Here is a 12,822-nt window from a genome sequence, read left to right on the forward strand (position 1 = left end):
CTTCCACTGGTCAACCTTCTATTCATTTTCGTGGGGGGGCGGGGGAGTCTCTTTTTAATTTCTGGTATCCTTCCTTGATTATTTATTCCTTCTGTTTAGGAAGTCTTTATTCTCTCCGATAAGCCAGAGGACAAAGAGAGGTTCCCTCAACCCTTTCTCATTCTGTCCTGGTGGGGAGACTATGCTGCATTTATGGCATCCATAATGATGAGTGCTTCAGCCAGCAAATGCATATCCATCTTCACTCTGCATGTCATTACTATACCTCACCAGATTCTTGAAGCAAATTACATGACTTTGTGATTTCCTCTGGAACCAAAATGCCTGTTCACCACTGGATTCTTAAAGCAGTTTCTCCTAGAACTAGTCTTAACAGCAGAGTTCCTGGCAGACACTATGTTTCACCCATACTTAAAAAACAAACAGAAGTAGCTAGACTCCCCACTGCCCCTTTCTGCAAACACTGGGAGTTTTGAGAATGGCAGATTCCCTTTCTTGTCTTCTTTCTTTGCCCTGGAGAATGCCCCTTTATTGGGACGTTAGCTGGGAAAGCTCAGGACCGTATGCAAGGCAGTGTTTGGGTCAGGATCTGGGGGGTAGGAGGAGAAGGACTGATGCTGACCTTTCCCAGCATCAAGAAACTGCAGTTATGACAAAGGAAACTTTCCAATAACAACTTTTGGGGAAGATGACCACAGGAGAGAAAGGTTTCTTTAAAATAAAGCAATGCAACTACGTAAGTACAGTGATATAGCCATTTTTCATAGGATCCTTTTCTGTTTTTATCTTGACCCCTGATAGCTGTGGCATTGTACTTTCATTTATTTATGAGATGAAATAGGACTACAGGATCTCATCTCATCTGATGTTAGATCTCAGATTTCCTCTTCATGGCTACCACCCAAGGGAGAGAGGAGAGGATGATTTCTTCATAAAAACTCTGCTCTCCACCCTACAAACTTTTGACCTTTCATTGAATCGTGTTCTCTGACTTCATTGGTGGTCTCCTTTTCTCTCATGTCAACTGCAATCTGATCTACACAACTTGTTTAAGTACACAACTAAATTTTATTATGAGAGGAAAACTCGGGCTACAGACCTTATACAGTTAAGGCTGAATACAGATATGGTTCATGTTACTCACTTTGCTTTACACAGATTTAAAATACCAAATGGTCGTTTCTATGCACACCCTATTATGATTCCTTTTTTAAGTCATAGGCTCCTTTAGAGGGTGATCTGTCGTTAGCACTTTTCCTTGTAGCTAACCCAAATTATAGTTATCCCTTCCACATTATGGGGGCTAGGGGTGGTGGTGCCCTCCGCCCCCACATCCGTGATCTGGAAAATCTGCATAAAATATTTTAGCTCTCCCTTCGTACCAGAGAAAAAGAAGTCTGAATTTTTCTTTTTCTTTTATGGGTTGTTTACAATACCTTATTGTAAAATTTGGGTTGATATTATACAATACCATATATATATATATACACATATAAAATGCAATACTATATATATATTATACAATATTATATATATTATGCATTTCTGAATTTCTAAACTTTTTCTGAGTCATCTGCTGGTGTTCGCATGTTGTCTGAGGCTTCTGCAAAACTCCCCCAAATTTCCCATTTAGTTTTTTATGCCAACCCACCATATATTGAAACTGTGATGGGGAAAGTTGCGATGTGGAAGGGATACCTGTACTTCTACCTAAAAGCCCTTTTGGTTTCTAAAAGAGTATAGGAAATAACTTTACTCTTTTAGAAACCAAAAGGGCTTTTAGTATATACCTAGGTGACTTCTGATTGAAACCACAATCTAAGCATGACTGCTTTCCTATACAGCTAAGCTATTGTTTCCCACCTTCTTTCTAAAGAGATCATGGTTTCTCCATCTCCTCTATCTGTGTTGTGAAACAGGACTTTTTGTCCACCTCTGCACTTTGGATCTTCTGTGAATGTCCTTCCTTTCCCCTCTCTCAGGCTATTCTCTCACAGTGCTGTCCCATTATGTGTCTCTCTACTTGGTCCAGGTGGGGATTCTCTTTTTCCTCAGTCAGGAATTATCTCCTTTTATAACAACTTCTACTCATGGATTCATGGGGGATGTTAACATCCTTATTGGCTTCCAATAAGCCTTTTAAAATGCTCATTCACATTTTAACACTGCCAGATCCTTGTCTGAGAGTGGAGCCATCCTTAAGTTAACAACCATATTTGGGGGGAGAAGATATTTCACTCCAATTTTTGTAGATTTGTTGCCCTTTGATTATTACCAAATACGTGAAACTTTAAAAAATGAAAGTAGAAGGGGAGAAACTTTTCTTATAGGCACCACCAAAAGAAAACTCATAAAGGAGAATAAACCAAATACACTCAAACAAGGAGCTACTGAATAGAAATCCAATTTAACCTATTGGCCATTATTGTATGACACTCAAAATATTCCCCCTTTTAAACCATTACTGAGGTAATACATGATATCCAAAAAGTCTTAGTGCATCTTAAACCTTATTAAATCTTAAATTAAATAAGCTTATACAGGCATTTTTAAGCTTATGAGATCTTAAAGTTGCACTAAAACTTTTGGGATACTGTAATTTCATAGAATTATAAAAATCACAGATGTGTAAGGGACCTCAGAGTCCAATCTGTCCAATCCACAAGTGAACAAGAAAACAAGAATCTCCTTTATTGCAATAATGTCAGACCCATGGACTGACTTAGAAAACTACAAATTAATACTATCTATGTTTTACTATATTTTTATTTATTTTGCTAAATATTTCTCAAATGGTGATATGAAGGGTAGAGCACCGGGCCTGGAGTTAGGAATATCTGAGTTCAAATCTAGCTTCCATCACTTACTAGTTGTGTCATCCTGAGCAAGTCTTTCAACCTGTGTCACTTCAAATTTCCTCATCTGTAAAATGGGGATAATAATAGCACCTACCTCCCTGGTTTGTTGTGAGGATCAAATGAGATATATTTGTCAAGTGTTTAGGACACTAAGAGATGAAGATGATATTTTTAACGAGCTGGCACAAAGTAAGCACTATATAAATGTTAGCTCCTGTTATTAATCTGCTTTGGCAGCCCTCGAGAGTGTTGGAAGCCATGTGCTTGCTTGGCCATGTGTTTGACACCTCTGCTCAATAGCACACCCAATAATTGGTCATTCAGCCTCTTGCAAAAGGTATTCAACGAAGGGGAACCCATGACCTCCTGAGGCAGCCTGTTCCACATTTAGATATTGCCGCTTAGGAATTTTTTTCCTTCATCAAGCCTGGATTTTCTTTCCTACAACTTCTACCCATTGATCCTACTTCTCCCTCCTGAGGCCAAGCCCAAAATAGCACTTCCCTTCAAATACTTGAAGCAAGGCATCATGTGCCCCATCTACAGCTTCTTCCCCAGTTTCCTTTACCTGATCCTCATATGGCATGATGAGGACTCTTTACCATCCTAGTTTTTCTATGATAGACACCTTCTGCTTGATCAATATCCTTTCAGAACTGAACATACCATATCCAGATGTGGTCTGACAGTCCTGCCATATTCTTGCCTGATTACCTTCCTCTTTTTAGTCATGCCCAAGACTACATTCACCTTTTTGACTTCCATAGCATCCTGCTGATTCACAGAAAGTTTACAATCCACTCCATCTTTTCTCCCTTTCAATTCACTTAAAAGGAAACAAAATAGGTAATGGCGCAAAAAAAAAATGGCAACGACGTTTTGCTACTCTGGGGAAAAGAGGGGAAGTTCCACATTTTTGTCAGTACAGAACTTTTTGACCCAGAAATTTCTATTACAAGCCAAAATCTAAGCTACTATTGGCTAAAGAAAAGGGGTGTGGGGGGGGGAAATCATGTAGCAGACATAACCAATGAGGTCACAACATATCTTCTCTTTTGTACCATGGGGCACACCATGGAAGACTTAATACATTTTCTTACTGTGGTAAAGACATGATTTTTTTAGTCTCTGAGAAAAAGAACATAAAACTTTTCCAATCCAAATTTGGTATTGTGAGCCTTGTCTATAACAACCATTTTATTCTTAATATTTTTTAAAAAAATTCTTAAATAAACAGAAGACTTACCTATCACTTTTCCTAGAAAGAGAGACTTAGGAGAATTGAACAGCGTGTCGGATGAACTTGGCAGGCTGTAGCTCACTGGAGAGTAATGATCAAGCTGTGGTAAAAGAAGAAAAAAAAGAAAGTTTTAAAAGAGTGTGTGGTTATCTTGCTCTGGAATCAAGTCTTCCTGTGGGGATTACATCACTGTTTCAACCTTGGAAACCGGATGCTCTCATTTCACCTGTGGCTACCAATGTATCTCCTTGAGATTGGAGGTCACACTATTGTTTTGCCTGGGTAAATCAAAAAAGGCTTTGATTTACTAATTATCTATCCCCAGACTTGGCAGATAACTTCCTTCCTCACTAGTTTCTGGCACTTGCTCTTGTCAGTAGGGTTAGGCTAGATTGATGAAGTGTCTAATAGTTGGTTCTGAGACAGAAAATGCTTTGCCTACAGTGTTGGAGACATGGTCTTCTTTTAGGAACTTTGCCAAATGTGGTTCCCTTTGGCTTTTTCATATCATTAGCATTCAAAGTATTCCCTATCTTTAGGCCTAATACTTGTTTTCAAGTGTTTAGCTTCATAGAGAGAGAGGAGCTGGGAAACATGTTCTTGGTAATGAAAACTGGAGTGATGCAATTTTCTAGGACATAACATGGTAGGGGTGGGGAAATGGAGAAGAAAAGGAGTCATTTCCCCTCTACTTGGCCTTGCTATTTTGGTAGCAGGAGTAGATTAAAGGCCAAGAAGGAGAAAAAAAATGGAAAACCCAACCTTAGGGAGAAGAAGATAAACAAAAATTCCCCCTGGGAAATCATTTATATCTTCCAATGAAAAATTCAGTTGCTGTTATCATTGGATCAAAGGATGACATCTTTCATTGTACCAATCACTGGACACATCATATATGACCTCCTTTTGCTAGTTATCCTTTTATATGTAAATGCCTTGCCTCATATAGCTCCCAGAGGCAGATATGATATCTTACATTTTTCATCTGTTTGTGGAAAACATGAAATAGGACAGTTGCTCTTTTGCCTACTAGTTGGAGGCTTTTTGGCAAGTCACTGTCTCTCTGGGACTCAGTTTCCTCATCTGCAAAATGAGAGGGCTAGAGTATATGGCCTCCATGGCCCCTTCCAGTTCTAGATCTACGAATTTATGATTTTGTTTTATTCTTAAATTTATGGTTTTATATATGTTAGCTAAGATAAAGAAGAGGTTTTGATCATAAGGATGATGTTTTCAGGACATTAATTGACCTTTTCCTCCATCAAGTTCTTCATAAAAGAAGGTAAATCTGGACTCCCTGAGGGCTTAGCCATGGAGCTCAGGCAGGTCTTAACAGTTAGGAGCAGGATGGGGTGGGGCGGAGGATAAGTGGTAAATTCTTTGTTCATAGCAACTTATGAAACAAAGAAAGATATTAATGACCTTCAGTCCTGGGTGGTCCCTACTGATTTCTACAGTGGAAGTGCCAGGGTGGTAGAAAAGGGGCAAGAGAGGATTAAGATTCACAACTTTTAGACTACTTTAAAACTTTCATTGGGCTGCCAATGCTCTAAATGTGAACTCCTTGTCTAATTACCAATAAATGGATATATACTACTAAAATGTGTCCCAGACCATTTTGTCAGACTGGTGTATGAAGTCTGTGGATCCCTTCTGAAAAATCATGATTTTTAATGCACAAATAAAATACACAGATTTACAAAGGCAAATAATTTTTATTGAAATATCAATAAATATCAGTGAAAAATCAAAATAAAAAAAACAACTTCCCAGATCTCTTGAAGCCTATCTACAAACCCTTGGGAATCTGTGGACTCCAGGTTAATAAACCCTGTACTGGAAGAACAAATCATATCAATCTTGACATTCTTGCTATAAATAAAAACAGAAGAAGCAAGTTGAAACTAAATTGAAGAATGCCTCTCAGGTTCTCCTTGGAGAGAAAAACAAAGGAAGTGGCAGGAAGGGTTTTATTGTATGCTCAAAGGCAACACCAAAAATCATTTGATGTTATATTCGATAATTTTGTATTTTAGTGCTCAAGATACCCCAGATGGACTTGGGTATATCCCTGAAGGACACTGTGACACTGAATGCTGTATGTAGGGAAAGAGACAAGACTCCTAAGTGCCAAGAGACTTTGGAGATTTTAGCAGAGGCTGTACCCAAGGCTGTAGGACACCATATATACATAGAGCAAGAGAACTAAACCCAGAAGCAATGCCTTTCTTTGCTAGAATTGCTACTCTAGAGGCCTGACTTACTAGCTGTGTACCCCTGGACAAGGCACTTAACTACTGCCTGCCTCAGTTTCCCTACCTGTAAAATGTGAATAATAATAACACCCATTGTAATGGTGAGCTAAATGCGACTTTTTGCTGCCCTTTCTTTTGGAATGCTTCTCAGCACTAAGGCAATCAAGTGCCTTTGATGAGCCTTGGCTTTGTTTGAATCAAGAGTCATTGATTGGAAACAATATATATGATGTGGTCTTAGTCATGATTAAAGATCTTTCCCACACTTTTTTGCTTAGTAGATGTTAAGCCTTAGGCCTACGCCCTTTTGCTAAGTAGGTGCTAAACCCCGGAGCCCTAAAGAGGGCATGTATGCTCTGAAGTTAGCATTTTGCTTTTGGGGCTCACTCATTGAAAGAGTGTGTGGAGACTCTGGGTAGTCATTAAGGAGCCCCCCTGCTTTGAAAACCCAGATGTTGGTGCCTCTCTCTCTGGTAACTATGAATGTAATGTCTTGGTCAGGCAGCTAGAAGCCTGTCGTTGATTTGTGTTATTTGCTGTGTTTATATAATTTCTGCTTATAATTTGTTTGTGTTTTCTCTGAAGTTCAGGGTGCTGACTTTTTCCCCTGATCTAAGTGAATCATATATGCATGTTTAATTAAAGTGAGATTGTAAACTCTTAAAGTTGTGTTCCTTAGAAAAGCAAATCAAAGAACCTGTGCTAGCAGCCCTCCTGTGTGCTGGTGTTATTACTCTTACATCCCCCACAGGAGCTGCTGGCAACATTGTTGTTACACCTACCTCACAATGTTGTTGTGAAGATAAAATGAGTATTTGTAGAGCTCTTTGCAAACCTTAAGGTGTTACATAAATGCTAGTTATTGTTATTATACATACAACCCATAAAGCAGAAATATACTGACAGCCAAACTGTCCCTGATGTCAGCCTAGATTTAGATAAATAAATCTATAAGGCTCCTACTGACTGAGGATAGGGGCAGAGATTAGACTGTGATAAAGGAGCTGGACCCATCAGAAAAGTCACTAACTTATGTTACTATAGGTGATCCTGAAGAATAGTTACATTTGTATTCAGGGGACAAGTTCAGAACTCAACAAGCATTTTTGAGTCTCCTACTATGTGCCAAGTACTGTTCTGAGAGCTGGAAATACAAAGAAAGGCAAAAAATAGTTCTAAAAGGGGGAGATGGCATGAAAACTATTTTGCACACATAGGAAATATACATGGTATTTCATATAATTTCTGAGGGAAGGCACTAAGATTAAGGCGGATGAGGAAAGGCTTGTTGAAGAAGATGGAATGTTAGCTGAGACTTGAAGGAAGTCAGGGGAGCCGGGAGGTAGAGACGAGGAGTGAGAACATTTCCAGGTCTGTAGGAACAGCCAGTGAAAAGGCAGAGTGCAGAGACGGGGTGTCTTTTGTGAGGAAAATTAAGGAGGCCAGCACCACCAGATCATAGAGTACGTGGAGGGAAGCAGGTGCACTTAGATTGTAAAGATAGGAGGAGACCAGGTTGTAAAGGCCTTTAAAACCCAAATAGAGGTGTGCCTTGTAGCCAGCTGTATATACTGCTGTGCATGTTAAAATTACTGTGTTTGAGCATACTTACTCTTTTTTTTTTTTGCTACGTCAATTTGATTATATACTATGCTATGCTTATGCAGTGACAATGTCTGCTTTGTTCATTGTTTCTGAGTGATAGGCTAAAGTTAATAGTTACACTGTATATTTTATACAGGCCTATGGATAGTATTGTTATTACAGCTAGTTGGCTTGGCTTTGTTAGCTGTCCATGCTTTGTTTGCTCTGGCATTTGTAATTATTTGCTTTATACTCTAGATGTGAAAGTACACTTGAGGGGTTCTTGTACTATGTCTTACATGCATCTTAGGCAGATTGTCACAGAAGGGCTGTCTCAGACGATGCTTTGTTAAGTGCCATGTCTATTGCAGTACTGCTAATGCACATTTGTTTTCTTTTTGTAGGTTGGTTACCTCGGACACCAGGAAGATCAGCTTTGTTGTTCAAAATGCTGATGTATTCCTGTGGCAGAGTTATGTTATCCTAGCTGATTTTTGCAAGGAGGTGCAAAAAAGCTTCAGCCCAGGGGAGGAATATAGCCTCACCCCTGCCCAAGGGCAGTGGGGAGGTTGGGTGGTTCCCAGAACAATTTTCAGAAGGACCTACTGTATGCTGTATATATGGAGAGAGATGTGACTTTTAATTGGTGGAGAGAGTCCAAGAAGACTGCTAAAAGGGAGAAGATTGGAGAGGACAAGAGGCAAGGCAAAGACTGAATAACTAATGGAAACTCCCAGAGACACATGAATGTAGAAAATGCTGATACCCCAACATGTCCCCTGAATCCCAGCACCTGCTTCTAAAAGGAGAGTTCTTGGGTAAGAGATTTCTCTCCTTGCTTGAGTTAAGACTTCATTTCACTTCCAAGTCATAGACCTTCCCCTACCTTGACATTTACCAAATGGAGAAAGATGAAAGACAATTGAAACATGGGTTTAGACTATAAATTAATTTCTAAAATCTTATAAAGAAGGAATGTCACTTCAGAGAGAAGCCACCTAAAAGAAAGCTTAGCAAGAGCTCATCCTGAGGGCTATTAAGGATGAAAATGGAAGGACTTAAACAAATAGAAGAAAAATGGAAAACATCTGCAAAGATATTTATAATCATTTTCACCATCAAGGAAAATAGAACCATATTACATGGATTCTAACAACACAGTCCTGGAAGGTCCTTTTAGATGAAGGTAAAATGTCACTAAAGAGAAAAGATAGCCAAAAAAGGGTGAATTAGACCAAGTATGCAGAGAAGAGGAGTAAGCTAGTGCCCAAAGCATCTCAGATCTTACTAACACAAAAAAGGAGACCAAGAGAATATCGACAACTATTTTATATACTTACTTAGCCATCTATACACATTCTTATGAGAATGATCTATACATACATTTAGGGGATCCTCAGTGAGGTCATTAGTAGGAAACAGGCAGACTTTTACAAGTGATCTTCCTCATTAAATCAAAATTTTATTATCACTCTATTGATTGAAAATGGCAGCTAGGTGGCACAGTGGACCGAGTGTTAGGCCTGGAGTCAGGAAGACTCATCTTCCTGAGTTCAAATCTAGCCTCAGGCACTTACTAGCTGTGTGAATTTGGGTAAGTCACTTAGTCACATTTGCCTCAGTTTCCTCACCTGCAAGATGAGCTGGAGAAGGAAATGGCAAACCACATCAGTATCCTTGCCAAGAAAACCTCAAATGAGGTCACAAAGAGTCAGACACAACTCAAAACAAATGGAAAAGATTGATTGAAAAGTAGGCAAAATCCCATTGTTTTTCTTGTATGTGATAAGAAAACATTTGATTTGCTGGAACAAAATATGTTTTCCAACAATAAATCTGCCATCATATATAAAAATTCTTCAAGATTCACTGAAAGACATAACAGATCATGTTGTTTCACCACTCCGATTATAAATATCAGTGAAAGCACACAACAAGGAGACATCTGCTCACTGAAGGTACTTGTACCTCTGGGATGAAGAAGATCCAAGGCTCTTGCGAGGAATTCTCTATGGATGGGAAGGTGTTTGTAGATGATATCATACTGGTTAGTTACATCAAGCTCTAGAACATTTCAAAGCCTCTTGGGAAATATCTGTAACTATTCAAATGAGTATGATGTAACCAGTAAGGGAGTAAATGAATGAGTCAACAAGAATTTACTCAGGTCTTATGATATTCTAGCTGCTGTGCTAATCACTGGGGATACAAAGAAATGCAAAAACATGGTTGCCGCCTTCAAATATCTCACATTCTAATTGGGAAGAAAACATATAAAAATTATACCTGTAAGGTATATACAGTATAAATGAAAAGTAATGCCAAGGATAAGGCATTAACACTGTAGGGAGAGGGGGCAAAAGGGAGGACTGGGATAGGATTTATGCCAAGGCTGGGATTTGAACTGCTTCCTGAAACACGTCAGGGAACGAGAGGCAGAGGGGAGGAATGACAACATTCCAGGTGTGGGGAACAGCAAGTGAAGGGGCAGGGCGCAGAATCAGGAGATGGAGTGTGATGTGCAAGGAACAAGAAAGCTAGTGTACCTAGATCGTAGAGTTTATGAAGGGGAATAAAGAGCTAGAAGATGAGAAAGATCAGATTGTAGAGAGGAAATGCAGGTACCAAATGTATACAACTTTCTTACGGAGTTTGTTCCTAAAGGGAAGGAGAATAAAAGATAGTAACTCTTGGGGATGATCAGATCAAGAGAGGGGTTTTTAAGGATGTAGGGGGGTTGAAATGTTTATATGCAGTAGGGAAGCAGCCAGTAGACAGGGAGAGACTGAAGATTATTTAGAGAGTAGGGATGATAGTGTTGGTAATCTACTAGAGAAGATGGGATAGAATTGGATCCCTTGGCAAGTAGAAGGGTTTGTCTTGACAAGAAGAGCCACCTCTTCATGTAGATACTGGTGAAGAAGATAAGGGGGGGGAAGACATCTGAGTGAAATGAGATGAGGAGGAAGGAAGAAAAGGGTCCTCTCAGTGAATAGTTTCAGGTTTTTTTTTCAGGGGCGTATGATGCAAAGTCCTCAGCAGATAGGGGAAGGAAGAAGGAGCGTCATGGTGGGGCGAGGGGACTTGAAGAAGGATGAACAGGGTTGGGATAGCCTTTGTGGTGAGTGATATAGTGAACCAATTATGGAGATGTAAAGGGATTACCTTGCTGTGGAGAGTACCCAGTTAAAATTATGTGACATAAATGTGTATTAGACCCAGTCTATATATACTTTCACTAATTTCTTCAGTTCTGAAAAACCAAGTGGGTGAAGAATATCTATTGATAGGCATTTGGATCAACAACCTGCAGGACTTGTGCATCAGTATAAATATCTGGGTCAGACCATACAAATAGATAATGAAATTGGAACTAGAAATTAATAGGAGGAAAAAAAGCAGACTGTATTGGTCTCAGGAAACTATAAAGCACCTTTAACTATCTCATCTTCTCCCAGACCAAAGGCCTGTATTTTAACAACTAATAAACCTCCACTGCTGTTGCATGGCTATTAATCTTCATATGCTATCATTTCCAAGAATTAAAAGCAGGAATGAAATAGAATGGCACACGGTGGTTCTACATAAGCTGAAATACGTAAAAAATAAAGAATTCTATAGAACACCTGGAATTAAGGATATTATCTGGGCAATATGTGATCAGAAAAGACAATGGGCTGATCACATGAAAAGAGTGTAAGATAGAAACCAGACAACCCAAGAGCTCTATTAGTATACTACTTATGTCCAGGGAATGTAAGGCAGGCCCCCAGAACGCTGGGAGGAGCCCTTATGGTGAATTTATGGGACAACATGGAAAAGAGTTGAAATGTGGTTGTGATATGCATCCTTGGAGGAAATATCCAAATCACTGAGGCTATAGATGCATCTGAGTGTCCATCGTGAAGAAGAGGAACACGTGGGGTGACCTGTCTCTGAAGCTCTCATATCCGCAGAGACTATAAAAAGTACCATTTGTGGACTTGCGGCTAGAGGAGGCGGTCTTTATACTGTGGACTGATTCCCATCAGTATAAGACATCTTCAAGGAGAGGGAGAAAGAGCTTATGAACCGCAGTTAATCCATTATTGAAGGAGGAAGTCCCTTCCTGTTTCTTGCATACTGACAGTCACTGGTTGCTGTGGTTACCCTTGATGTTATGTTTGCCCTGTACTCACTGGCTTCCCTCCAGACTGAATATTCTTTTCACTATGCCTTTTTTGGTTAAAACTCATCCTTCCTGATGCAGAAAACAATTTTAATGTGCTAGCCTTGGTGATATAATAACTTGGGGAACACTGGGTGGGGTGGGGTGGGGAGAGTAGAACTGGTCTGGAATAAATGTGACAGAACATCCAGTACTGGGCTGACTGGAACAGCGTTCTCCACCAGTCTAAGGTTTTAAGAGGAAGAAATAAACTTCAGAGTGGGTAATTTATAAATGAAACTGAATTTTCCCCAAACTAAAATGTCTGTCTCTCTCTTCCTCCTCTCCCTCTCCTCTCCTCCCCCTCCTCTCCTCCTCCTCCTTTTTCTTATCTCTCTTCCCGACTGTCTCTGTTTATGAATCTTTTTATACATACATACATACATACATACACACTACATACTTATATACAGGGTGTCCCAAAAGTCTTGGTGCAATTTTAAGCTTTATAACTTAAAACTGTGCCAAGACTTTTGAAATAGCCTGTATGTATATAATTTTAATGCTCCCAGGAGCAAGGGCAACAGGGAGATTGAGGAGGGGGACTATGCTATGTAGACTTTCCTTGGAGTCCTCTACACTTTTCAGCTGACACTGTGCCACAGTGGAGACTTCACTTGCTTCCCTGGTATTGTGCCCAAATACCAGCAGCAATTTTCTGATTGGCTACACATGGAG

General features: G+C 39.6%; 1 protein-coding gene across 1 annotated transcript in view; it reads right to left on the minus strand.

The window, feature by feature from the left end:
- LOC118850956 (contactin-associated protein-like 2) overlaps positions 1 to 12,822 on the minus strand; it is a 210,773-nt gene that overhangs the window by 138,424 nt on the left and 59,527 nt on the right. Inside the window, exon 3 of the mRNA XM_036760566.1 lies at positions 4,105 to 4,198. Coding sequence (XP_036616461.1) covers positions 4,105 to 4,198 — 94 coding nt within the window. The remainder of the gene's footprint in view (positions 1 to 4,104; positions 4,199 to 12,822) is intronic.

The sequence above is a fragment of the Trichosurus vulpecula genome, chromosome 5, assembly GCF_011100635.1.
Source record: "Trichosurus vulpecula isolate mTriVul1 chromosome 5, mTriVul1.pri, whole genome shotgun sequence".
Lineage (NCBI taxonomy): Eukaryota > Metazoa > Chordata > Mammalia > Diprotodontia > Phalangeridae > Trichosurus > Trichosurus vulpecula.